This window comes from Agelaius phoeniceus, chromosome 9 (genome assembly GCF_051311805.1).
Source record: "Agelaius phoeniceus isolate bAgePho1 chromosome 9, bAgePho1.hap1, whole genome shotgun sequence".
Taxonomy (NCBI): domain Eukaryota; kingdom Metazoa; phylum Chordata; class Aves; order Passeriformes; family Icteridae; genus Agelaius; species Agelaius phoeniceus.
Window position 1 is genome coordinate 3,867,355 of NC_135273.1, and position 27,331 is coordinate 3,894,685.

General features: G+C 42.7%; 1 protein-coding gene across 3 annotated transcripts in view; it reads left to right on the forward strand.

The window, feature by feature from the left end:
- The window catches only part of CHST15 (carbohydrate sulfotransferase 15), a 46,734-nt gene extending 21,540 nt beyond the window's left edge, over positions 1-25,194 (forward strand). For all 3 annotated transcript variants that reach the window (XM_077182795.1, XM_077182796.1, XM_077182794.1), the window contains 7 exons: positions 4,951-6,020; positions 6,770-7,109; positions 10,756-10,902; positions 15,492-15,648; positions 19,279-19,435; positions 23,243-23,390; positions 24,556-25,194. In XM_077182795.1, coding sequence (XP_077038910.1) covers positions 5,478-6,020; positions 6,770-7,109; positions 10,756-10,902; positions 15,492-15,648; positions 19,279-19,435; positions 23,243-23,390; positions 24,556-24,746 — 1,683 coding nt within the window. In that variant the 5' untranslated portion in view covers positions 4,951-5,477 and the 3' untranslated portion in view covers positions 24,747-25,194. The remainder of the gene's footprint in view (positions 1-4,950; positions 6,021-6,769; positions 7,110-10,755; positions 10,903-15,491; positions 15,649-19,278; positions 19,436-23,242; positions 23,391-24,555) is intronic.
- The last annotated feature ends 2,137 nt before the right edge of the window (positions 25,195-27,331 follow it).

Below are 27,331 nucleotides of genomic sequence, written 5' to 3' on the forward strand. Positions count from 1 at the left end.
TAGGACCGTGGGCAGCCTTTCAGAGCTGCATCTCTGTGACTAATGACAGCCTTGTCTTCACAGGAGCTTCTCAGGGGGAGCCATTTCCACAGGGAAGTTCATTTCTGGAGTGTTCTGTGGGGCGTGGGATCAGCTTTGCTCTGCGATTGCGAAAAACATCGGCAGTGCAAACTGAGAACTTGATTTAAACAAACCTTCCTGATCTGGCTGGGAAGGCACTTGGGCAGAAGGAATATTTATCCAGATTAGTGGCAACAATCAGGATAGTATGGATGGAATGACATAGCTGTTACTCTAAGAATGGCATTAGATATATTAAATTAGGAGCAACGTGATGGTCCTGGCCAGATGATTCAGCAGTGTTATCTTTTGCCTAATCTTTTGTTTGGGTTTTTTTTGGATAAAAGTGTTTAATCCTTAATTTTATAGCATCTGTAGCTTTCTAAGTAGGCTTCATCCCATCTAATCTGAGAGCTGGTGGATTATTTTCTCACTTTCCTTAGACATCCATATTTTAGGTTGTGAGCTGCCCATCAGGACTGATTTACCTGAAATCTTCAATTCTATTGTGTGAAGAGAGGAGACAAAGTGCTGGAGCTCCACTGACATAAATTCAGGGGAACATTTATACCCCAGGATGAGAAATGTCCTCCTGGTGTACCTGAAATGTGTTTATAACAGGTGTTTATAACAGGTTAACAGCCACCTTTTCGTGTGGTGGGAGGAGAAACTGACTGTGATTAGAAGTAACGAGGCTACAGGAAAATGTGACCTGAAGAGCACCAGCAAAAGTTTGATTTATGTTGATTTTAAAGAGTTTTTAAAGAAAGGAAAGCATATTAAATATTAAGGAACTGGTGACCTGGAAAACAGGTCATCCACATGGGTATATATATATATGTGTAAAATCTGTTCAATTTGTTTTATCTTATTCACAGAGGAGCAGAATTTTAGCTACGTGACTGAGCATATGAAAGTAATTGCTTTTTATAGTCTGTTGGTCTCTTCTCCCCAGGGACAAGCATTAGGACAAGAGGAAATGGCCTCAAGTTGCAGCAGGGGAGGTTTAGGTTGGATATTAGGGAAAATTTCTTCATCAAAAGCCCAGGGCTGAAGTCACCATCACTGGAGGGATTTAGGAGCTGTGTGGATGTGGCACTTGGGGACATGGTGGCCTTGGCAATGCTCAATTCATGCTTGGCCTTGATGGTCTTGGAGAGCTTTTCCAACCTCAGTAATTCCATGATTCTGAGATTCTGTAGCCATTTTTGTTGCAGTCTTCCCTTACAATCCTTAAAGAGAAAGGGGAGGAATTTCACGAAATGTTCATTTAATAGGAAGAATACAGAATTTCAGATACTTTCTATACAGTTAACAAAACCCATGTGGATAATGAAAAATTTTGCATGTTTTCTTTTGAGGGGAATGTCTCTTTTTACCCTATGGATGAGATGAGTAGGGGCTGGCAGATGCTGTATTTTCAGTGCTTTGTGGTTTGTTTTTGTGGTTCCTGCCAGTGTTACTTGCCACCCTCCTCTCCTGCATCCTGAGCCTCCAACAGCCCCTCCTCTCATGGAATGCAGGAATTGTTCAGGAAAACTGCCATTAAAAGGTCTCACCTGTTTGCCATTAAGTTCTGTTGCATATAAATACCTTTGTTAGCTTGAGCCTGCTCCAGTTTGGAGCAAAGTCCCCCCTGGCTTCAGTGGGAATATATTGAAATCTAGGAGAGCTTTTCCTTTTTCCCCCCCATTCCGCTGTGTGTCATCTTGTATATCCCTGTTTCCTCCTCAGGCTATTCCCAGAGATCCTGATTTTTATGAGAAGGGCTGCTTTTGGCCAAGGAGCCTGCAAAGGTTGCTGTTGATTTCTGCTCTGTGGTTAGGGCTGGCACACATTAATGTACAGCAGACAAATGCAGTATAGACGTGATCATAAATAATTCACCCTTCCCTTCAACAAGGGGAAATTACATGCTACATTATTCAATATACAAAGACACTGCTTGTTGTGTAAAGAGAGTAATTTTCTGCCAGTGAACAGCCAGCAGCTTTGCAGCTAAAATATAAGGAGACACACATGGTTTATTACCAGCTCAAGCCTCATAACCTTCCCTCTGCCTGCAATCCACATCCTTCTGCTCTCAGGAGTGGAATACAAAGAGGTGACGTGTGCTGGTGGCTGTGGCTGCTGGGAATGTTGGATGGGAGGAACAAAAGCAGGGCACTGTGGATGTCTGGATTTCATGGGGTGAATGAGGGAAGTGAGGGCTGGGGGAAGATCCTGCCCTTCTGGTGAGCATCCTTCATGCCATGGTAAAATCTTAGGGAAGGAACTTCCATCAAAAACTGCTTGGCAAAGACAAGGGAGTGGCACTGGGGAATTAGATCCTTTTATGTGTTTATTACAACTCAATCTTTTTCTTTCATGAACGTTGACAGTGCAAAATCATGTAAAATGGTGTGTTGGCAACTAGCAGTTATTAAAAAAAAATGAGATCAATGTGTTTATTCTATTAGTTGAGTGATCTGTCATTGTCCTGTGATAGGTCATCAAACTGATCAGCTAATTAAGCAGCCTGGTGCAGTGCTTGCGCATAAGCTGGCAGAGTTATGGTTGCTGGTGGAACTTTAAATTTCCCCTCATGACTGGTGTGATTAATATCTCAGCTTTACTATAGCCTAAACATATTTCTGTTTTTTACCCCTTTTATCAGCTTCCTGATAAACAATTTTCTTCACCTGCCAAAGACATAGTTAACATGGTTTTTCCTTGGCTTTGTGATATTTGTGGCAGATTTTCATGGCAAGTGTCTGCAGATGGGAAGGGTTCAATAAATTCCAGTCCATTTTTTAACACACAAAAAGACGTAGGACAGAGAAGGTTATGTGGTTTTTCTAAGGTCCTGTGGTCTGCATTCATTAATGTATTTCTGATTGCTCCTTTTTAAAATTTGAGAATTGATGTCAAATACACAAACCTGGAATTGATCCCATAAGGCTATCTCAGATAATTCTGTACAGTCAGTGTCACTGAGCAGGTTGCAGATGCCTGTTAGAAGAGGACTGGAAGATAAATTGGATTTTTTCTTTATTTTAAATAGCCAGTGCATAGGAATTGGTCTGTGAAAATAAACGGCAAGGAGTTGGAGAGCAGAGAGGGTACTGAGGTGGATATCAAAGAAGAGGGGTTCAGGGTAGAAGAATTTCATAAAAACAAATGTGTAAACCATGATAAATGTAATTGAAGAGATGCTGTAGGGTAGGTTTGGGTTACAAGATCTTTTCTAGGTACTGCTTTAACCTGTAGCCTCTTCTTTGTGCTTCTTTTTTCAGAGGGGTTTTTTTCACCTTCCTTTTTTTATCTTTTGTGATGAAGGCCTTCACCTCCATCCCCCTTTTTTACAGTATTTTTTTTTTGAGCTATCTCTGTTTTCATGACTTCCTCTGTTGGATGTGGATGCTGCCTGAATCCGCCCTGACACTGCCTCTGTCTCTGGCCCCCTTTGCTTCCCCTCTGAAAATGTTTGATCAGGGTCTTATTTCTGCCTGAAATATTTTCTTGAGAAGTGGAAACTTCTCTCTTCTTGTCAGGACTTCCCTTTCTTGTCCTTCTCACCACCACTGGTGGTGTTTGGACAACCACCAAGGTCTTTCTTTCCATAGTTCCTCTTTTTCCTTTGAATGCTTAGTGGGGGGATATTTTACACGGAATAAAGCATAAACTTTCTAGGTTTAAAATTACCCATGTGAATCTGATTTAATATCTATCATTGTTCAAACTTCTGTCAAGGTCATCACAGCTTTGCTCCTTTGGAGAGTTTTTAAGACTGGTCTCTTTGAGAAGTCTTGCACTGATTTCTTTCCCTTTGGTTTAAATATAGTCAGTAATGATTATGCTGTGATTTCTGTCTGCCTCATCTGGCTTAGAGAATAAACTCATTAAGGAAATGAACTTTTTTGGGTTGGAAGGAAAGCATTTTGCAAATACTTTTGTTCAATATTTATCTAATTATTCTTGAGTCCTTGAGACACAGCCTACTTGCTCTGATTGCAGAAATCTTCCAATATGTGACCGTGTTCAGTGGGAGAAACATCAGAATACAAATAACTTTTTACAAAAGCACTTTGTCTCATACAGAAATGCAGCCAGAAGGATGATGATAAATGTGGGATCTGAAGTGACTGCCCCATTTGATCAGGACACTTTTGTAGGAATGAAGCAGGAGTTATTATCTAGTATTATAGCAGTGTTGCTTAAGCATTAAAAATAGGTGTTGATAGAGCTAAAGGCAAAACAGTCAAATTGTGGGACTCATAATAGTAATGATTATACTTCTCTGATTTGGTGAGTAATAAGAGAACCCATCATTTGGTCCAGAAACCTGAGATGCTGTCATTAGCCTTTTCCTTGTGTCTGTTTTTTAATCCCTTCACTTTGCTGAATGTTTTACTCATGGCTTTTGATTTTTTTTTTTTTTGTTTGGCTTTTTATCTCCCATATTTGAAAGGAGATTGTTACTTTATCCCTGCCTCAAACAGGGTCCTGTCCCACTTGAGGACTGTTCATTTAAGGTCCTCAGGAGCAGATAAAGTGTAATTATTTAAACCTGTGTCACTGGATACTGTCCAGAAATGCTCCCATATTTCAAAAGCAGATTAAGATCTGTTGGGTGGGTTAGTGAGTCGTGCAGTGTTACCTGTAGTAGCAACCAGTCACTGATGTGAGCAGATGGGTGATGCAAAATCAGAGGCAGCTCGCTGTGAACCTGGTGCCAAATGTTCCCTGGGTTTAATGTCCTGAGTGCTGTAATGAACAGGCTTGGCAAATGGCAGGCATCTTTCAAATAGAAATCTGAAATGACTGGTGGTCGGCTGTGCTTTGCTATGGCTGTGGATGGTGTGGATATGATGCCTGGGTGTGTATAAATATCTGGGTTTGTTTCTCTAGGTTGGACAATGCATCTCTTTGGAGCCACCTCTGGGAAGATGAAGCTTCCAGCAGCAGCAGCAGTACGGTTTGGAACCTGCTTGTTTTAAGGGAACCTGGAAATTACTACCCATATTTGCCTATTCCAGCATAAAGCAGAGGAAAATGAGTTATTTTTATTTTTTGCATATTTTCACACTACGCAAAAATTTTTTTCCCTTCTCATTTTGTTCAATGGGAAAAACTTGAGCCAGTTTTGTAGCTGATCCTTACTTTGCCACATTCCTCTTACTGAGCCAAATTCCTGGGAGCCACATCCAGAGTACATCTATTTTTGTGTGGTTCTGGTGGTTGGGGCTTCTTTTTCTTTCTGTGACACATGTCACTTTTTATTCTGTTTTGAACCTGTCCTTTTGCATTGCTGAGTAGCTGTAGAACCACTCCAGGAATGAAATAATTTCAGACTTGCAGAAAGATGACTCATATGCTTCAGAAACATTTTTATGGCTGCGCTTGGCTCATTAACGTAGGAGTTTAACAGTAGTAATATGAGGCATTGTATTAATTGCTGCATACATTTATTACCAAATGACTTGCACAGACAGTGTTTCAGATGCCGTGGACCTGACCACAATAAGCAGAAGTGTCCTGTGTGCAGAGGAGAAAATAAAATCCCTTTGTACACCGACAGCAAGCAGATGAAGTGGCTGGCGGTTCTGGAAGTGAGGACTGATCACTGTGAGAGCTGGAATGGGTTTTTCTGCCTGAGGAAGGGGAAGCTCTGCAGTTTGATGTTTGGGTTGATCATAATGACTCTGGTGATGGTGTCCTACATACTGACTGGAGCCAAGCACGGCCTGCTGCTGATCCCATCTCCCTTCCATTACGGAGCTTTTGCTAGCAATCCCAGCCTAATGGACAATGAAAGCCTTAGTGACATGAAAGACTATTACCAGCCTTCAAAAATGAATATTTCATATGTAAAGGATTATCCAGGCATTAAATTAATTATTGACACCATTACTTCAAAGATAGAGTTTATAACGAGGCAGCGCCCTGATTTAGAAGAGCTGAGGAAGCAAGAGCCACATGTAAGTATGAAGTGAGGCGTGTCTTAAACTGCTTTTAACGTCCTTATTTCAAGGCTTGTGGATCAGTCTTTTGCCTAGATATAAAAAAGTGCAACTGCTTGGATGTTCATGCAGTGATTTACACCACCTAGAGTCTCCTGATTCACAGCAGCTGAGGAGTTGATATTGTAGATCACATCCCTCTGAGTCACGGGCAGGATGGATGGGTTCTATAAATGGTCTTGACACCTGAAGCAAAAAATCAGGCAGTCTTCTGGTAGCTGTACAACGTCACTGAACTTTTACCTTCTCTCATGCAAAATCATTGTGACTTACATTTACCTGTCACCTGAAATGATAAATAAAAAAGGAGCCTTTCTAATAACTGCTTGCCAGGGCACCTTCCTGAAAATCATTGCAAACCTTGTATTTCAGAGTTAAAAACCAGAAGGTAATTTGATTTGAGTATTGGGTGTTTGACTTTAAAAATCAGTTCCTGGGATTGTAGAGGAGTTGGGGCGATTATTTAGGCCCTTTCTGGTCTTAAAATAAAATGATTTATTTCTAAATACTTGTCTCCCAGCCCAGTGGGTTGCACAGGGTTTGGTTCATGAGAAGCAATGACTGGGGTCAGCTTTGTAGGCAGAAATAGTGTTCTGTCCAGGTAGCATTTCTGTTGTCTCACTGCGCTAAGTAAGAAAACTAAGTGCTAAGTAAGAAAAGTTGATTGCTTGCTGCCTTGACTGAAATTGTTGTTCTTTATGTTGCAGATGTTTTCGGTAATTCCTAACAAATTCCTTCCAAACAGCAAGAACCCTTGTTGGTACGAGGAGTACCGCGGCAACACGACCGCGGATCCCTACGCCACCAACTCCTACGCGCTGTACTCCAAGCGCTTCCGCATCATTTTCGATTACCTCAGGAAGGTCTTTTGGAACCACCTGTACCACTACAAGGACAAGCACTACCGCCTGCGCTGCCTGCCACACTTCTACATCATCGGGCAGCCTAAGTGTGGCACCACGGACCTGTACGACCGCCTCCGGCTGCACCCCGACGTTCGCTTCTCAGCCATCAAGGAGCCCCACTGGTGGACCAGGAAACGCTTTGGTGAGTCAGAATGTACTCTGCTAGCCAGGTTAGTTGTCCCTCTTAAAATCTTGTGAGTATTTGGGATGAGGTTTATAGATTTGCTGCGTGTTGGCTTGCCTAGGAACCGCTGGAGTTGGTGGTTTGGAGAAATGCAGGTGGTGGGTGCTCAACCTGCTGTTGTTCAGTGGGGGTTTGGGTTAAGCCTCTTGAGAAAATGCACATTTCATTTGGTGTTATTTGCAGCAGTTTGGAAAATCTAAGGGAAAACAAAACCGGTGCATAAAACCGACCTTATGAATTTATAAAGGCAAGAAGAGAAACTGTTAGGTTGTCATGGGGGAGTTGAAGAGAAGCAGTGATAGTTTTGTACTGCAAAATTCTGTAAAGCCTTTCTTACATCAATAAATGATGGGTCACTGTTTAAAATTTCAGTCCTTATGATTCAATAAATGCAACTGTGGCAGGAGCTTCATTAGTGCCACAACTCTGGCCAACACTGATCAGTAGAGAAGAAACTGCATGAAGAAACTCTCTCACACTGAGGGTCCTGCATGTATTTTTGATCCTTTTTCTGGATGGTATCATTATTTCCATCTCTGAAGGCAGACTTGACTAGCTGGGGTTGTGACCAGCTGGAGCAAAAGGCATCCATCCCTCCTGATTGCACCTCCAAAGGGTGTCTCAGGGCTCTGGGGTTGAGCACAGAATTTCATCCATCTGAAGTGTTTTTCTCCTTCTTCTCTCTCTCTGGATGCTGAGGAAGGTCAGTCTTGTGGTTAGAGATTAGATGAGCTGCAGAAGACCCGTTTGAGTTTCCTAACTGCTCCCTTCTAGATGTGGATGAGTGTTGTGCCCTCTGTATTCCACCCAGGCACTGGATTTTCCTCTTCTTGAATCTGGCTGTTAAGTGCTGGTGTGCCCTCACTTTGTATGACTTTGGTATCAAAGACTTTTCAGTGATTTTACTGTTTCCAAGAGGAAGATTCTGCTTATTTTGGTGACATCTTAATTTCTGTTTCTCATTTGCTGTTGCTTTATGGCAGACACAGACTTTGGATCAGGAAAAACTGGCACTGGAGTGTAGATGAGAACTTTGATCACTGCTTTCTTTTGGTGCTTTTCTAAGCTTCCTTGGAATGGGAAAATGATGAATTTCTGTGGCTAAAGGCAAGAAAGGACACTTTCTGAGGCATTGGGACACTGGCAGAGATGCTTCAAATTCTTTATTTCTCCTGCATGTGGTTTTGTTATTTCCATCTCGTTTCCCTGTGCCCTGGATCCCAGAAGAACCTTTGAGCTCCTGCAGACAGGATTTTGTTCCTTGCTTCTTGGTGAGGAGCTCTCAGCCACAGAGATGGGATTTTGCTGTTAAATTTTTTGTTTTCTCCCTTTGCAAGGGAAAGTTGAAGAAAGAAAGTTGCCGAACGAAATATTTTGGACATTTTCTAAATGTCTTTTTTTTGTAAACTAAGATGTAAAGCCGTGTGATGAAAATGCAGCTTTGCTTTTGAGATAACTTAGTCCTGTTTGAAAAAACACTGTAGGCCCCAGTGTGAATTGAAGAGTGAAACCAAGTCAAGCAAAGAGAAGCATCATGGTGCTCCATGAAGACCCATGAGAAGGGACTTGTTCATCAGTCAGCAGCTGACTGAAGACAAAACATGGGAATTATGGAATAGTTGGGGTTGGAAGGGACCTTTAAGCCCATCCAGTTCCACCGCCTGCCATGGCAGGGACACCTCCCACTGTCCCAGGTTGCTCCAAGCCCCAGCCAACCTGGCCTTGGACACTCTCAGGGATCCAGGGGCAGCCATAGCTTTTCCTCATGTTCAGATAAAGTGATGGAAACAAGGGACTGTCAACAAAAACTGTGGAGGATTTTGTGTTCCATGGTAGTGCTGGCAGGAAAGGCCGAACCCAACTGATACCTTAAACTAAAATGTTTTACACCTCCACTTACATTAACCTCAGCATAAATGTCTGGAATGAATTTTGGAGGAGGTAATGCATCCAGCCTCACTTCAGCAAGACTGGGCTCACTAAAGCTCTGAACCTGACCTACCAAACAGGCAGAAGAATGTAAAAAATCAGGCTGGAGTGCATCTAACTTGAGAACGAGGGTGAATTCCTATCTCTGTGCTGGCGTCCACAAGCCTTCCACTTGCAGTCTTGTGGTCAGCCACTGGGGACCAAGTGCTGATCCTTGAAGAGAACATTCTTTGCATAATTCAGTTTTTTTGAAGTTGTTTTGTAAAGCTGGAGAATGAAGAAACATTGCAGAGCTCGTGGTCTCATGGGAGAAGGATCTGTAGGGGTGACCTTCTAATCATCTCAGCTGTCTGCCACTGAGAATGAAAGATCAAGTTTATTCCTGGTGGCTCAGTCCTTTAATTCTGCCTTTAAAGTACATTACCTAATGGTTACTATTTAAAAAATAAGAAAAGAAAAACAGAGGATATGACAAACACTCTCACAAGTGAAACTGAGACAGCCAGCAAGTGGCTATGACTCCTATGCTCCTGGCTATTAACTTGGTTTGGTCTCTAACACTTAAGCTGGACAACAAAGTCTCTTTGTTCAATGGCATCCTCTGATTCAGTAGATTTTTATGAGACTGACTAATTTCAGCTGAGGTTAAACAGCCCTCTGGGGAGGCCCCATTTCACAAATCACTCCTTTCCCCTTCTGCTGGGATGGTTGATGCTCCACAGGACTTTGTCTCAGCTCGACTGTGTCTCTCTGCTGGCTCCTTGCCACTGTTTCTGTTCCCAGGAGTGGGGTGGCAACAAACCAAGGCTGTCTGTAGCACCACTCTTGCACTTTTTTTCCCCCCTCAAAACAAGTCAAAATATGCTGTTGAACTTTCTCCTACCCTCATTAAATCCCACTTTCCTAAAGGGGAAAATCAGAGGCAACGGACAAAAGAACTCCCTTGCTGAGTTTTCCTCTCACATAATTGATAATTATTGGCCTTGTGGGAACAAGAAAGGGAGAGCTGAGAAATCCTGTGTGGGGAGCATGTGCAGCAAATGGAGAAGTGAGACTAGATTTGGAAACAGGAGCAGGAGAAGGAGTATAAAAATCACAGGATGCAGCTGAGGATGCTGAGAAACGCAGGGGGAAGGTGATACTGAACTCACCCTGGAGTGTAGGGAAGGAGAGGAGAAAAACAAGATACTACCGTGGAGCTTTATTTGCATACCTGTGAAAGGAAAAAACCCATGAATGATTTCCCAGTGTGTGTTCATTTGCATATTTGGCATCAGAGCCTGTGCTCAATCTCAAAACAGTAAATCTAGTGGGAGTCCAATATTACTGCAATTTACATGGGTGCAAATGGAAGTAGAATCTTATCTTCTATATTCCTTCCAAAAGCTAAATTTAGAAGAAGATAAATCCAAGCTCATTCATGCAGGGACTACAAAACAGAGCACTTAAAATATTTCCTATCACTGCGAATTTATGGTGTAATCATTCAGTATCTCAGATCTCAGCCACTTCATTATTGGCACTTTTATCTGAGGGTTGCACTCGGTCGATCTGATCTCGTGCTGATGTTGGCTGGCTCGGGGCCAACCACCTTGGTTTGCACCAGTGGTTAGCCTTGCCCTGTTGCTGTCATAATTGCTATTTTAATTCTCTCTTTTTGGCTGTTTTTCCTCAGGAATCATCCGGCTGAGGGATGGATTTCATGACCGGTACCCGGTGGAAGATTACCTGGACCTGTTTGACCTGGCAGCACATCAGATCCAGAGTGTGCTGCAGAGTGATGCAGTGAAGGAGCATAGCAAGAGGAACAACATCATCATTGGTAGGGCAAAAACAGCCCCCAAATTCTCTGTAGCTCCATCCACAGTGGCAATGCTCAGAGCTGAGGCACCAGAGCAGGATTTTGTGGCTGGTTCTCAGCACTGAGCCCCTGGTGTTGCTCTTCTCTTCTCTGCCTGGAAGCTCTTGGCTTTCTTTTCCTTCTTTCTTTGTTAAGAAGCTGTGATTATCTTCAGAAAATTCCTGAGCAAATGCTGTATGTCTGATGAGCATCAGCATTTAATTAATGTGTTTTTTGAGTTTTTTCCCAAGAATGAGAATGACCTCGGTGACTCGTTCAAACACAGTTTCCGTTTTGTTTTCACAGAACCATTTAGGTTGGAGAAGCCCTCTAAGGTCATCACTCCCATCCATTCCCCCAGCACTTCCAAAGTCACCACTAACTCATGTCCCCAAGTGCCACATCCACTTTAAGCACAGTTATGAGGGGATTGCCTGTAGTGCTGGGAATTGTGGCTTCACTTCCAAATGCTGGAGCAATGTCTGGGATAAATCAGTAACTCTGGTGGTATGACACACACTGGGTGCTGCAGAAATCCTGGAGCTGCTTGGAGTGTGGTAGCAAAAGCTCCCGGTGGCTCTTAAGCTCCAACAGAAGAAATAGATATCATTAGTTGGTGTTAAATTACCTAATTAGCACTAAGAATGGTCTAGAAGTGCTGTTTTATTGTGCTTTGTGGAAGTCCATGGCGAGCACGGGGCTCTAGGGGGGGATCCCTGGATTGCTTTCCATGACATCCACTGGGCTCATCCACTCTGGCCCATGGTGTACTGGTTTACAGTGCCCATGAGGAACATAAACTTCTAAATTCTGCTTTTGCTGTCTGCTAAAACCAGAAAACTGAGGGGATGGGAATTTTACCAGTCTTATTTCACAGAGAAAGCAGACACGTTCCTTGCAAAAAGTAGTTGTGCAAGTGACAGTTCCCTGTCAAAAAGAGACTTTTCAAGTAGGCTTGAAGTCACAATTCTACAGAAAATAGAGACAAGATTTTACTGCCTGCCCTCAGAATTACTGGGGGTTTGGTCTCATTATAAGCTAAAATTTTAACCTATTGCTGGCTGGATGAGATGGTGACGATGCCTTAGGTTGGTTAAACCAGAGCCCTGTCTGAGTCACATTTCTTCAGTACTTCCCCAGCCTTCCTTTGAATCCATCTTTCACTTTATTAAACATTGCAACACTGAGCAACTTATGCAAGATGGGGTTCTTAAGAAATGCTGCCATCAAGGACATCTGCAGATTTTCCTGCTGCTTACAATAATATCTCCTGTTCTTTGATGGGTGAAGTGCTTATACTAATTAAATTCACTAATCTAATTGGCAACGTGCATCTTTGATTACCCACCTCCTGTTGCAGCTTTTTGTAGGGTTCACTTTGTGTTTCTTTTTCCTGTGGTCTCATTTCTTGTTTCATTAAGGTTCTGCTGGGTTTTCTTATTAAGTTTACAGGAAAAGTCTTGAATGATTATACTCATTAAGGCAGTCTTTTATGACCTTGGTAAAAAACAAAACAAAGCCATGTAGCCTAAAATGAATCTGTATGAAAATCAGGTTTTCTCATAATCTTCCTTTTCTTATATCAGATGACTGTAAAGAAAAATCAAATTAAAACTGTAAATATTTCAGTAGTTTATCATGTTATATTATTTTGAAAAGTTAGGCTTCTTTGGATATTAAACCTAGTGGGTAATAACTGCATTTTCCAAAAAAAAAAATCCCATTATCTTTTTAGAGATGAACCCCAGAGGACAGGGCTGATCCAGCCCAAGGCGTTCTGAACAGGATTTGTTTATGTGGAATCATTAATAAGATAAATTCAGAGGAATGACTTGTGAAAACACAATATGATGTTAATCCATTAATGACTGAATGAGGAGGTTATGCACCATTCTTTAGGCAATTTAATAATTCATATGATCTTTAGGTCCATAAGAAAAAAAACCAATTCAGTTGCACCGGCGTAATTAAACACAAATAATTGTTGGTGATTAATTTATCTCATGTTTAGTATGGCTTGTTCTCTTTGCAGGTATTAAACCTGTATTATATTATAATTATATATAATTATAATTATATAGATGTAATATATATTACATATATTATAAAATATATACTGTTCTATAGCATATATAGAATATAATATATATTCTATATAAATTATATAATAATAGATATTTTTATATATATATATATATATATATATATATATATATATATATATATATATATATATATATATAAAATATATATTATATAATTATATTATATTAAACCAAAACCAAACACTGTCAAATTGTCAGAAAAATTTTTGTTTGCCTGCTTCAGGAAATTAAAATTATAAAAGTCAGCAGGGACCAGAATGATTATTATATTTTTTTAATATATATATTTTTTTTTCCCTCATTAAATTCATTACAGTCATCTTGTGGGAAGATTTAGCCTCTTGAGCCCAGGTTTTGCTGGGTTGGAGCAGCAGTTTGAGCCCTGTTAATGCTTTAGCATGATTTGGTTTTGTGCCTGTGATCTTGGGTTGGACTTGACAACCTTGGAGGTCTTCTCCAACCCTTATGGTTATGGGATTTGTGTCCCTGCCTTGTGTCCTGCCTGCAGATTGGGGGTGGTGGAATTCACAGTGTCTGTGGAAGGCTGGCTCTGATGTTAGGAGAATCTCCCATTTTATGTGTAAATGCACTGGGGTTTTTCTGTAGCTCACAGTGCAGCAGTGTAGGGAGGTGTTTGCAGGTTTGGCCATGCCAATTGGGATAAATCCAGCAGAACACCCAAGGTGATCAGGGAACAGAGCAGAGAGCTGTGAGGGATGATCAGATCTAGTCCAGAGAGGAGTAGGTGGCTCACAGATTTTAATTACCTTGCCATGATTGAGGCAAACATTTCTGAGGGAGCTGTGGGGAGGCTGTGCCTGCCCGGGGATGGAGCAGGGACTTCCCAAGGTCACCCCCATGCCTGGAGTGCCCTCCCCAGCAAATCCCTGCCTGCAGGGGCTCCTTCCCTCTGTGTCCCCACGTCCTGGTGGTCAGCAGAGCTTTCTCTGTCTCAGCTCCTGGCCTCTGGTTAATCCTTTGTGTTTCTGCCTCACCCAGCGTGGGACCTGGGCTAATTGAGTTTTAATTGACAAGTGGAAGCCTGCTGGTGATTAGGCAGTGCTTTGGCTAATTAATTTAGAATGGGAGAGCGGAGCTGTTGTGGACACCCAGCTACAGCCAACGGAGCTGATCTCCTCCTCCTGAAAAGAGGCAAAATGAACGTGACAGAAGATTAATGTGTTTTCTAACAAGTCCCAGACTTTATTAATGAATCACATTATGTTCAGCCCAAGTTTGGAGCCAGTAGCTTTCTCATGTTGTGTTTTGTCCATCTTTTTAAATCTTTTTTGGGCTTTCCCAGCAGAGGAAGGAATTAAAAACCAGGGAAATAATGTACAAGTCCATAAGCCTACAACATTATTATTTTTGTAATCTCCTTCCCTTTGATTTGAAAAACCTCATTAGCAAGAGTTAGCTTTCATTAGATTGTCAGAGTGTAAGTCCCCAAAAAGCTTCTGTACATGTTTTATTGAACAGTACTGTGCCACATAAATGCCAGGATTACTTAAAAAGACAGAGAAGGTTACAAAATTCAAAACAACATATCAGATCATTTATTTAGCAGCTGAACCATCATATATCTCACTCTGGCAGAGATTTTTACTGAATATATTTCTCCCTGTAGCATTGCATTTCAAGTGAGCTTCTTCAGCCACTAAAGATACCAGAATCTGGTATTCTACCAAAGTGTGCTATTTATTCTATAAACCCTTTATCTATTTATAACTAGTTGACTTGTTCTACATGAATAATTATATAAAAAATAACCTTTCAAACCTTAATGATGCATCTCAGCTGCTTTTTAAATATTTCTCATATGCTCACTGATTCTCCTGATTATGTTTTCCACACTGTCGATCACCAGGGGTGGTGGTTTCCACATTTTTCTGTGGGAAATTTTACAGTTTGTTAGCAAGCTGCTTCTCTGGGATTGGGAGCATTAAGGCCAACCTGTGGGTGCTACAAGGAGCATTGCAAGGCTTCAGCAGGGACAAACTCCTGCCTCCTCAGGGTTGGGTTGGATGAAGTTTGGAGCCACCTGGCCTGGTGGAAGGGATGGGAACAAGATGATCTTTGAGGTCCCTTCCAGCCTAGATCATTCTGTGATTCCATGATTCCTCACTGGAAAAGGTGCTAAACCCCTGAGCAGTCCATTCCAGCCCAAATTAAATCTATTTGCATGTGTTAGCCACCAGCAGGAAGCAGTGTGGCTGTGGAAAGCAACATTTCAGGTGGAATTGCATAAAACCTGCCTCAAGCATCCCTGCATTCCCAAAGGCACAGAGCAGTGGGATTGCTGCAGCTCTGGGAGCTTCAGCCAGAGCAGTCTACAACAACTAGGGTGTGCTGGAATTCATTTTGAGTCAATTTTGATCTGCCTTATAGCACTTAAAAATTCAGCCAATTTCCACTCCAGCATGAAGAATGGAATGAGTTACCAGCAGAGATGCTTTTCATTTCCAGGGGAGGCCAGTGCCTCGACAATGTGGGACAACAATGCTTGGATTTTCTTCTATGACAACAGCACTGAAGGAGAACCTCCCTTCCTAATCCAGGATTTTATCCATGCCTTCCAACCAAATGCAAAACTTATCATCATGCTGAGGGACCCTGTTGAAAGGTGAGCAAGAAAATTTTCTTGTTATAATAATATTTTCAGCTCTCACTCTGTTGCATGCAAGTCAATATTCAGTAAATATTCACGTGGTGTTTGAGAGCTACTTGGCTGTGACAAGAGGGGTTTTATTCTGTGTATTTTGGCACAGGTAACAGTGATAATGTTTTAAAGCGAAGCATGTGAGTGTGAATGCCATGAGTGCCTGAGCTACTCTGAAAAAAAGAATTTTTAGGTTTCCAAATGCAGTCAAATGCCATTACCTGAGCTAATATGCCCTGGTTCTCAGCAGGGCTCTTTAGACTAGGAGGGCACTGTGTCTCCAGATCTCAGCAGAAGTAGTCCTGGGAAATGTTTCATTTCATTTAAGTAGTAAAATCTATGTTTTCATGGGGTTTGCAGTTTTAACTTATTAAATTATAATGATTAAGAATGATTAAATAGCTCCAGAGTCAGCAAATGATACAATTTTTTAAAACTCTTTCAAGTGCTTGGTGAGACAGTCACGTAAAGTTTCACTGGGGGTTTGTAGCTTGCACAACCAACAGCTACAGGAGTTCATCCTTGATCTTCCTGAGTTTGCAGGGAAAGGGCTTGGCTTTTCCCAAGGTATGGGCTGTTTTAAATGTCTGTGGAGAGTCAGGAATGTCCAGCTTTCCACTTGCATTTCACTTTTTCTCTCTAGTCTTCCTCCAGATTTCTGGCTCATTCCTTCCCACTGTGTCCTCTGAAGCAGGATAACCATGATGAGGGTGATGGGGAGGCTGGAGGGGATGGAGGCAGAGTCCACAAGGATCAGACTGAGGGGGTATGAACGAATTCCTTCTCACTGTAGGTCCATAGGGATACTCAGAATACTTGTGGCAGGGTCAGTGCTCAGGGGCAAAGCACCAGAAAAACTCAGGGAAGGAAGGAAGGAGATGCAGGTGATGGTGAGGATGAAGATGATGGTGAGGATGCAGGTGAGGATGGAAGAGGCAGGTGATGGTGGGGATGCAGGTGATGGTGGGGATGAAGATGATGGTGAGGGATGCAGGTGATGGTGAGGGATGCAGGTGATGGTGCAGATGCTGGTGATGATGGAGGAGGCAGGTGTTGGTGAGGGATGAAGATGATGGTGCAGATACTGGTGATGGTGGGGATGCAGGTGATGGTGGGGATGCAGATGATGGTGAGGAGCAGGCTCTGGTGGCTCTGGCAGAAATGCAGACCTTTGCTGTGTGTGCAGGCAGCCTGCAGCCAGTGCCCAGCAGCTTCCAGAGCTGGGGTGGTGCTCCCCAAGGAGCTGCCCTGCTGGCAGGACGTGGCTGTGGTGGGAGCAGGGCTGGGAGATGCTTCCCAGCTCCTGTGTCAGGAAATGCAGCTCTCCACATCAACAGCATCTCCTGACCCAGGAGTTAACAGATGGTAATTTTATGCAAGAGAGTGGCTGGAGTGGCTTCCTCATGTAAATTAGTGACAAACTCCCTGATTGCCTTAACCACCCTCTGTAATGGAGGTGTAGCTCTTTGCCAGCTTTAGCAGGGGTCACAGAAAAAGTCAGCTCCATCTCCTTGACTGTGTTTATGACAAATTGGCTCCTCTTTGTTTGCAATTCCCTGCATGCCTGATGGCTCATCTGAGCTGCAGGAGCACAAGCAGAAGGGACAGCCCAGGCATCCATTGGTGGGACAGGTTCCTTGGAGCAGCCAGGAGGGCAGGGGGCTGAGATGGGCTCTGATCTGACCTGCACAAAGTCTGGGTATCCCCAGCTGGGAATATTTGAATAACATCTTTTTTTTTGAGATGGTTGTTGTCAACTGGTGTCATTATTTCATTGGAATGGACAGAGGTGGAAGGGAAGGAATTCAAGTAGCTAGAACAGCTGAAATCCTAATCAGCAAAGGCAGATGTCCTCAGAATTAAAAACAGATGGGGAAATAAAGAAAAAGAAAAATGGAAAGGAAATCTCAACTGCCCTGCAGAGGGAGCACTTGTCCTCAATAATGTAGTTTTTCATAAGATGCCAACGAGTCTGAAGAATGATGCATTTCTTTTGATGGATGGTTAGAAGCACCAAGCAGTGATATTAAACCTTTGTAATGACCCCTCAGCCGGGCTCATGCTGTACCTGCTGCCTGCTGGCTGATTTTTCCCAGGAAGAAGCCTTTCACCACTCAGTCCCACCATCCCTGGGACCAGCTGGGTCCTCATATCCACATTTCCTGCAAGCAGGAGATGCTGTTGAATGTCTAATTTAGGTGAACTCAGCTGGCCTGGTCCTTCAGCTTTTCCCTTTCTTCTTTCTTTTAAAATGAACAGAGAGTCTTCATTTGTTTCACATGGGAGTTAAAATTCTATTCTTGCAAAACACTGACATAAATAATGAGTGCAGAGGGGCTGTTCCTGTGCTTAAGTGCTTTGCTGGATTTAGGCCTAAACTTTCCAAATGAGGTGTTTTTAAGTACCCACGGAAATATAGGGAAGTTAAAGGATAAATAAACTAAGTGCAATACAAAAGGTTACTGCAGTAATAAGTGAGACCTAAATAAATTGGTGTTTTTATTTCTTAAACACCTGTGGTTTTTTGAAAGAGGCTGAAAAATATGTAGGATTTCTGGAATTTCATCAAGAGAAGGGTATTGTGGAGGCATCAGATCTGTGCTGCAAACACACTTGGGGAAGTGACTCCCTGAGTGATACAAAATTGTCTTCAGAATCCTGTGTAATTGTTGTGGTTCTGGTCATTCTAAGCCTAATTATGAAAGGAAGTTAAAATGTCATGTTCAGCAGATCTAATATTTGTGTCATGTCTGAGCATTTCCTTTGCCTCTTTAAAACATGTTTATCTTGCAAAAGCCTAATCAAGGCTTCAGGGCTTAATGCTAAAATTTATATTTTCCTTGCCTGTAGGTTTTGGGTTTTATCACTGCATCACCCCCAAAGGAATTTGAATTTACATTATCTTTTTTAAAGTGATTTTAAGTAATTATGCTAAAAGTGAGCAATGAGGGATATAATGCTTTGTAGCTTAGAGAAACTCCTGCTTCATCTTAAAAAAATATAGAAAATCAACAGGTAGACTGCTGTAAATTGGAAGTTTTTTGATGGAAAGTCAACATAAGATTGGAGGTGAAGCTTCCTGTGAAAGGAATGGGAAATCTGGACTCTTTCTAACTCATGACTGTAGCCAGCTTGGTAGTAATATAAGAACTGCTCTTTCTAACCCACCTAAAGTTTGTAAAATCAGCTTTAATCTTAAGAGACGAAGACTGTTCCTGACCATGGAACACCAGGTGTAGAGAGGGGCAGCAACGTCAGCTGAGACCATTTCTGTTCGCAGAGAACACGAATTTAAAGTCTGAATTTTGCCTTCAGGAGAAAACATTGGCTCACACGATTTCTAGGGTCAGGTCTCCAGGGATGCAGACCTTGAAAGTGGAGATGCTGTTCAAAATCCCCTGGAGAGGGTTTTGCTGTGAATGAAATGAAATGAATGAAGAAACGTCACTGGGTGACCGGCTGTGGGTGGGACGCTGTTCCCCACACGTCCCCTTTCCCTGGATTCCTGCAGCTGATTGGAATTGCCAAATCTGTGGTGTAAATGAACGTTCTTCCGTTCCCTCAGCCCCTCACTGCCGTGCTTTCCCCTCACAGGCTGTACTCTGATTATCTGTACTTCGCCAGCGCCAACAAATCCGCGGAGGATTTCCACGAGAAGGTGGCGGAGTCCCTGCAGCTGTTTGAGGGCTGTGTGCTGGACTTCTCCCTGCGAGCCTGTGTCTACAACAACACCCTCAACAACGCCATGCCCGTACGTATCCCTGCCACCTGGGGCTCCTTGCTCTTCTCACACAGTTCACAGAGTGACCAGGTTGGGAGAGACCTTCAAGATCATTGAGTCCAGCCCATCCCCAACAGCTCAACTCAACCCTGGCACCCAGTGCCACATCCAGGCTTTGTTAAACACACCCAGGGATGGGGACTCCACCACCTCCCTGGGCAGCCATTCCAGAGCTTTATCACCCTTTCTGTGAAAAACTTTTTCCCAATATCCAACCTGTATTTCCCTTGAGGCTGAGTGCTCTGGTTGTGTCAGTGCTGCTGGAGACAGAGCCCAGCCCCATCTGAGCACAGGCACCTTTCAGGAGCTGTGAGAGCGATGAGGGCAGCCTTGAGTCTCCTTTCCTCCAGGCTGAGCACCCCCAGCTCCCTCAGGGCTCCTCACAGGGTTTGTGTTCCCAGCCCCTCTGGATGTGCTCAGTGTCCCAAGGTCCTTCCCAGGCTGAGGGGCCAGGGCTGGGCTCAGCACTCGAGGTGTGACCCCAGCAGTGCCCAGGGCAGGGCACAGTGACCTCCCTGCTCCTCTGGCCACACCATTCCTGACCCAGGCCAGAGCCTTTGGCCTCCTTGGTCCCCAGGGCTCTCTGCTGGCTCCTGTCCAGCTGCTGTCCATCAGTGCCCCCAGTCCCTTTGTGCCTGGGCAGCCTGGTGGAAAGGTTGTTAAAACACCAAAATCCTGTGCAAGGAAGCAGCGAGAAATCAAACCTTTCTCCCTCTTCATTTGTAAAGTGGAGGGTATAAATATATATGTAGACATGCAAAAGATGGTGTGGGGGCCCAGCTGTCTCCTCAGCCTGTTCCCTGCTGAATGCCAACAGGGATAACACAGCTTTCCTATTGTGCAAGTGCACGGAGAGCACATTTAGTGAAGATTACAATTTAATGTGCAAGCTTTTTGCAGATGTCTCCAAAAAAGTAGCTCTGGCAAAGATCTTTGCAGTACCAAATTGCCTCAAAATCAGAATAAATTATGTGTTCTTTTGTAAGAAAAGGCTACCAATAACTAGATAAAATCTTTTTTATTTTTTTTTAATTGTCCATGCCAGAAAATTATACAAGAAAACACAGAAACTGCTGGCAGGGAAATGGATAAGTATTACAGGCTTACAATTCCAAAATTCACAGTTTTAGCATAGAACTGACTTCAGATTTTGCTCGAGGGCAGAGAATAATATGGGATAGATGTACTGGAAGTATCTCATCTGGCCAGTTTGCCATTCAATCCTCTTTTATTTGCTCAGGCTGTAAAGGATTCTGAGGGAATAGTTCCCTCCTTTGCCTCTGGGGTGAAGTTATTGCCTCTTCCACTGGGTAAAATACCAGTACAAGAGTGCATTCCATGGGCTGGGGCCCTGCAGCAGCAGAGCAAACAGAACACTGCTCTCCCTTACCAGCTGGGCTGGAGCTGCTCAGCCCTGACTGCAGCCCCCCAGGACTCCCTCACACACCAGTTGCTGCTGGGCAGCATCACAGAATTTTCCAGCCATCTGCTTGCACAAATGTATTCCTTCCAGTGTGGCAGAGAAAGGCAGAGAGAGAACCAGAAGGAAAGATTTTCCTCTTATGTTCATCCTCAGGGTGCAGAACCCGTCCCCATTTGTTGTCTTCAGCAGCCCTCTTGAAGAAGATGCTTTTGGAAATGAGCAGAGGAGGCCTCTTTCCTTCCATAGAGCCACAAGCAGGTGCTTGTAATAAAACCCACATGCCAACTGTGCTCCTCAGTGGCCTTTTTTAGCTTCTTCTTCAGCCAAGTTGCTAAATCTGTTGTGCTCGTGGTTTGCTGTGCACTGAAGGAGTGAGGATTGCTGTCCCTGGTGAGCTCATTAGGTTGCTGATTCTGTGGCTGTGCCAGGAAAAGAAGGGGTTTGCTACTTGTTCATGTGTTTCTGAAACAAGAGAGGTGTCCTGGGCGTCCTGGCTGCTGGTGGATGCTGAGGGGGAGGAAAGGGATGTTTGGCACTGGAATCAGAGGCGAGAACGTTACCCAGAGAAAGGCACAGTGACCAGGGTGATCCCAGCCTGCCAGCACCTGAAGGAGTGCACAAGGAAGATGGAGAAACTATTTACAAGAGCCTGGAGTGAGAAAAGAAACATTAAACCCCAAGTTTGCCCCAGTGCTGAGTGGAATGAGGCGCTGACTGAGGGCTGGGGTGCTGCCCTGTCATGGAGATGTTTTATGAAAAATCCTTTCCTTAGGATTTTTTCTCCTGAGAAGCTGAGAGGCCTCAGAGGAAAAGAAAAACAAGAATTATCTGCTGCTGTGGAATGCAGCAGGTGCATCTTTGATTGGTTCATGTGGTTGTTTCTAATTAATGGCCAATCACAGTCCAGCTGTCTCGGACTCTCTGGTCAGTCACAAGATTTTGTTATCATTCCATTCCTTTCTATTCCTTTCAAGCCTTCTGATGAAATCCTTTCTTCCATTATTTTAGTATAGTTTTAGTATATCATTTTCTTTTAATATAATATATATCATAAAATAATAAATCAGCCTTCTGAAACATGGAGTCAAGATTCTCATCTCTTCCCTTGTCCTGGGACTCCTGCAAACACCACCACACTGCCCTGCCAGAATTATTTTGAATTATTTTGAATTATCCCATCTTAGCCTGGTGTCTTCATCAAATAAGAGGTTCCAGGTTCCAGCAAGAAATCTGCTAAATGTGGAGACTTATGTTACAAAGAGCCAAAGACACACATCAGAATCGCACAGGATAATAATAATTCAGCAATAATTCAAAATAAGGCTTTTTTAGGGGAATTTGGGTATCACTGTATGTCATGGGGCAGTGTCAGGAGTGAAAGGAGCTGTTGTCTGACTTGATGGGCTCTGTGGTAAGGCAAACTGAAGATGTTAAGTCTCTTTTATGAAAGATGCTTAAGACTGGGGATTCATGTTCCTCTCCTCTGAGCCTGAAGGGATTTAGAAAAATATTTATAAGCACAGTTGGAGGCTGGACTTTTTAAGAACACCAAGGCTACTCTTTTTATATTTCAACTTGTTATGTAAAATCGAGGAGGGAAGAAAAATAGAGATAAGGGCAGGAGAGGCTGAAAATCTGCCTTTTCCCCTCTCTGGTCTGACTCTCTGGGTACTCAGACAAGGCACCATCAATGCTGCTGCAGCTGAGATCTCAAGCTAATTACTGCAATCAGAGGATGCAGCAAAATGCACCCAAATCTAACACCTGGCAGCGAGGCAGAATATTTGTCCTGCTCATGGCAGTGTGACCTGGAATGGAATCATTTAGGTTGGAAAGGACCTGGAAGGTCACTGAGTCCAAGTGTTGATGCAGCACTGCTAAGCCCACCCCTAAATGACTTCCCCAAGGTGAAATCAAGCTGAAATAAGCAGCCTTGGGGACTGGAGAAGGGGCAGGGCTCAGCACCTGCCCTTGAATCACTGCTCATCCTGGGGCTGAGAGCCCTCAGTGTTTCCATGAAGGCTCCAAGCACAGAGAGCTTGGCTGTGAGGTGGCTGAGCATCCTTCTCCAGGTAATTGTGTCTGTGCAGCACTTTTACACACACACCTGTGGCTGGTGCAGCAAGTGCAGCTTGGTAAGATGACATCTCTCACCAGCAGAAAAGCTGTTTGCAAAGATTTCTTTAGGCTGTTCTGAAAATGAGAGGAAGATTTAAAAATATTCACATACTTTCTTTCTGTCATTCCTTAAAAGCACATTTTGGGGGATTTTTTTTTTTTTTTGCCCAGATGACAGAGTTGAGTGTTGTTTTGTGTTGTAAGGTGAACTAATTTGGGTTTTTTTGTACTTCCAGGTGAGGTTACAGGTAGGGCTCTATGTTGTGTATCTCCTGGACTGGCTGACAGTTTTTAACAAAGATCAGATCCTTGTTCTTCGCCTGGAGGACCACGCATCAAATATGAGGTACACCATGCACATGGTGTTCCAGTTCCTGGATCTGGGTAGGTGCTTGCTGGCTAGTTTAAGTGTGCAAAATCATTATTATCCTCTTTCTTTTAGGTTGGTTTTGCTTTATTAAGGGACAAAAAGAGAAGCAGAGGAATTTGGCTTGAAGAATGCATTACTCTCATTGCCTGGAGCCAAGCAAAATTTAATTCTCAAATGCCTGGTGTTAGAAGATCTTAGTAAGAGTATATAAAGGAAAAAAAAAGAAATCCAGACCACTCAGAATGCAGGGATTTATCTTCCCACACAGAAGCCAGCCCTGCTTCTGAAGGCACTCAGGGCTTGTTTGCCACAGGGTTACGGAGATGCAAAGTTATCCCTCACAATTTTAACAAACTGAAGTGCTACCAGCCCAGAACCTAAATCTGAGCATGATGAAAGGTTGTGTTTGTAGCCGAGGAGAAGGGAGAAATTGTGTTTTTGCTGTGCTGATTGAGACATCTGTTGCTAATCCTGGGAAGAAACGCCGGCAGACAAAACGTTGCCCAATGTTGATTTGACAGTAGCAAGAGAATGAAAATGTGGCTGAAAAATCGTCTGTCTGGTCCAAGGCTTGGTCTAGATGATGGGAAAGTTTGGATGGAGCAGGCTGAACAGATGAAAAGCTTGGCATCTGCTTCCTGAGTGTGGTTTGTGCTGGAAAACTCCCTCGGTTTTTATCTTGCTGATGCACATTTATTCCCAAAGTGGGGTGTCACTGCACCTGTGTCCACTTGGATCCCACTGCCAGCCTCCAAAATAAACAAACCAGGCCTTTCCTGAGTGCTGAGGGAAGCTTGTGGGGTTTCTGTGGGGTATTAGTCAGCTCACACCATGAAATGAAACAGCAGCATAAAATACCTGCAGCTCCAGAGTGGAGGGGAAGTTGCCTTCAATCACTTGAGTTTTTTCTGAAAATAGCTATTTTCCTCCAAGAGTGATTTGTGCTGCTTTTTATAGAGAGGATTAATTAATAGGAGAGGAACATGTATTATTTCCATATTTACCAGCAGTGATTTACTTTACTGATCTAAGCCTGTGTTCAATATTCTGAAACGTTGTGGCTGCTAACAAAAATTACATTTTTCTCCCCATGGCGAACCTTCTGATTCAGTCATTAGATTTCTTTAGGGTAGGAATTTTGGGGGAAATATTTTATGATAATATTCTCTTTTTCCACAGGGCCTCTGAGTGAGAAACAAGAAGCTCTGATTACCAAGAGTCCTGCATCCAACACCCGAAGACCTGAAGACAGAAGCCTGGGCCCCATGCTGCCAACCACCAAGGCAATTTTAAGAGATTTCTATAGGCCTTTTAATACAAAACTGGCACAAGTTCTTTTTGATGATGCTTTTTTATGGAAGAGGACATAACGTGTAAATTTCTTGCCACGACTACAGTGCTCAAAGGAGTTTTTATTTTTTTAAATTCTATTTTTGTGCGTGGATATTTTACTTTTTTTTTTTTTTCCCATTCCAAAGAGCAGCCGATGGATGAGCTGAGAGTCTCATCTTCAGCCAGCACACATCTCAACAACTCTACCACATTTTCCTTGGGAGAATGGAAAGCATCTTGCTTTAATCAGTTTATTGCAGCTTCTCTCACCCCAGCAAAGGAGTGGACAAGCATCAGGACAATGATGTCTTACACTCTTCCACAGGGGTGTTGAAGTGGGACCTTCTCTGAGATGCTGCAACACAGAGTCAGCATCAGTTTCCTACAATTACACTTATAATCTCTCATTTTCAATATATGTTATTCACTCATTTTTTTTCAAGCAATCAATGTCATTTAGTCATTAAAATTTTTAATTGAATTCAACCTAAAGTTCTGTTTCTTTTTGTCTGTTTAAAAATGGTCTACACTAACACTGAGTGTGTTTCCTTAACTCTGAAAGAAAGATGAAGTGCATTCACATAAATTTCCAAGTCTCATTTATATCTTCAAGATAAATGGACTTTCCTAGCCACAGTTCTTGTGAAAGAAAATTTTGTAATCCAGGTGAGAATGGATGGCTGAAACCTAAACAGGCCAATTTGGTGCTTAGCATAACAAATTCATTGCCTTCCATATTTTGTTCATGTAAGTATGAATATGTATAATTTATTCATGTCACTCACACATTTTCCCAGGAAAACGCTTTTAAATAAAAGTCTATTCCTGGCCATGAAGAGCTTTTATGGATATTCCTGCTACATTCTGCAGGATTACTCTTCTCCATTGTGAAGGAATACACATTTTAAAAGCCACATGAAATTTTGCTAATAAAATCAAAACCGAGAAGGATTCTCAGTACCTTACAGAAATGATGTGTTACCTGAGGAATTAGGTTATGTGTTCCCCTCTTCAGGAAAAATGTCTATATTTAGTTAAAAGCTGAGATACGCAGACTTGATGAAAAAAACCCAACATTTTCAAAGTTATGGAGAAACTTTGGACCACCTGAAAGTTTTATTTGACAAAAAAGATAAGTTTTTTCCATGGATGAGCAGCAGTTCAATCTTTGATTTCAAACGCAGCCGGTTATGTCACTGTCAGCTGTAATCTGCAGCCTTCCTCAGGTGGAAGTCCCACCTAAGTCAGGGATTTTTTAAGAAACAAATCTAAATGCTGCCTGTTGGTCATTTCCTCTCGTGGGCTAACCTGTTTCCTCCTGAGTGTGTGTTGAGAGGGTCAGAGGAAGCTCCTGTCCTGCTGCAGCCATCAAACCCCCAGGGAATCCTCCCTGATCGGCTTCGCGCGTCCTTTCAACCACAACGCAGTTTTACTGACAGACTCACAAGTACATTTACAAATATTACAGGTAACTTCTCCCTATCCCCCTCCATGGGGACATATTAATTCATTTCATGTGTTTCTAAACTGAGAATTAATGTGAAAACTTGATGGATCCTGCACATTTCACACGGGGATATGATTGCTGACATGTGAGATGTTTTGCAACAGAAGACTGTTCCTAGGTTCTTTGCCAACTGGTAATGTGCTGTTTAAAAAAGGATTCAATCTGGGGTTTGAAAAGCCTAAAATAAGTAATTTAATGAAGTATTCTAGACAACCAGAACAGATTAGTTCTAGTTCAAAAATGCTCAGAGACCAAAAATGGTTGGAGAGCTGAGAATGGACTCCTTTAGTAAGTAAAAATAAAAGGTATCATGGGACTGTGAAACAGAAAATCAGAATAATTTGCCACCATTTGTAGATGTAAAAAATTTAATCAACAACTTATTTACACCAAAGAGTTCACCCAGCTGTGCTTTGATTTGGAACCAACACTGTGTGGTCAGGATAACTCCATCCAGATGTTTCCTAACCTGGCCTGCCACAGTCAAATATTTCCATTTAGCTGTCAACTACAGCCATGCTCTAATGATATTATTTTACCAGCCCCAGAAGCTAATTAATACATCTGTCCTTTTCATTAACTTGAGCTCACACACTGATTTGTGCCTGTGGTCCTCCTGAAAGTCTTCATTGAGGCTGATTTTATGTCTCCATCTCCTTCATGAGCTCCAAAATAGGATCTCCTGATTTTAACACATTGTAGCGTGTTGGGTTGTGGCATGACTGAGAATCAAACAGCAGCAAGTATTGTTCAAGAAGTTGTTTTGGAGGTAAGGATATGACTCTGTAGCTCAGGCTGTAAAAATAAAATTGATCTGGTGATTCAGAATTGAAATAAACCAGCATTTCCTCAAGTGCTGTGGCAGTGCTGGGTGTCAGAGCCCTTCTTCTTCAGCCACAGCCAGCCAGTGGCTTCACAGCAAATCTCTCACAGGACAAGGCTCCCCCAGGTTCTTCCAGTTCCTTTTACCTTTCTGCTGACAATTCCAGCAGTGAAAAAAAAATCAATTTTATTGTTATTAGTCACTGTAGCACTGAGGTGACCCACCTCCCCAAAAGAGCAATTTGCCAAGAAGTTGGAATTGATATCAAGACAACATGTTTTCATTTTTGGTGT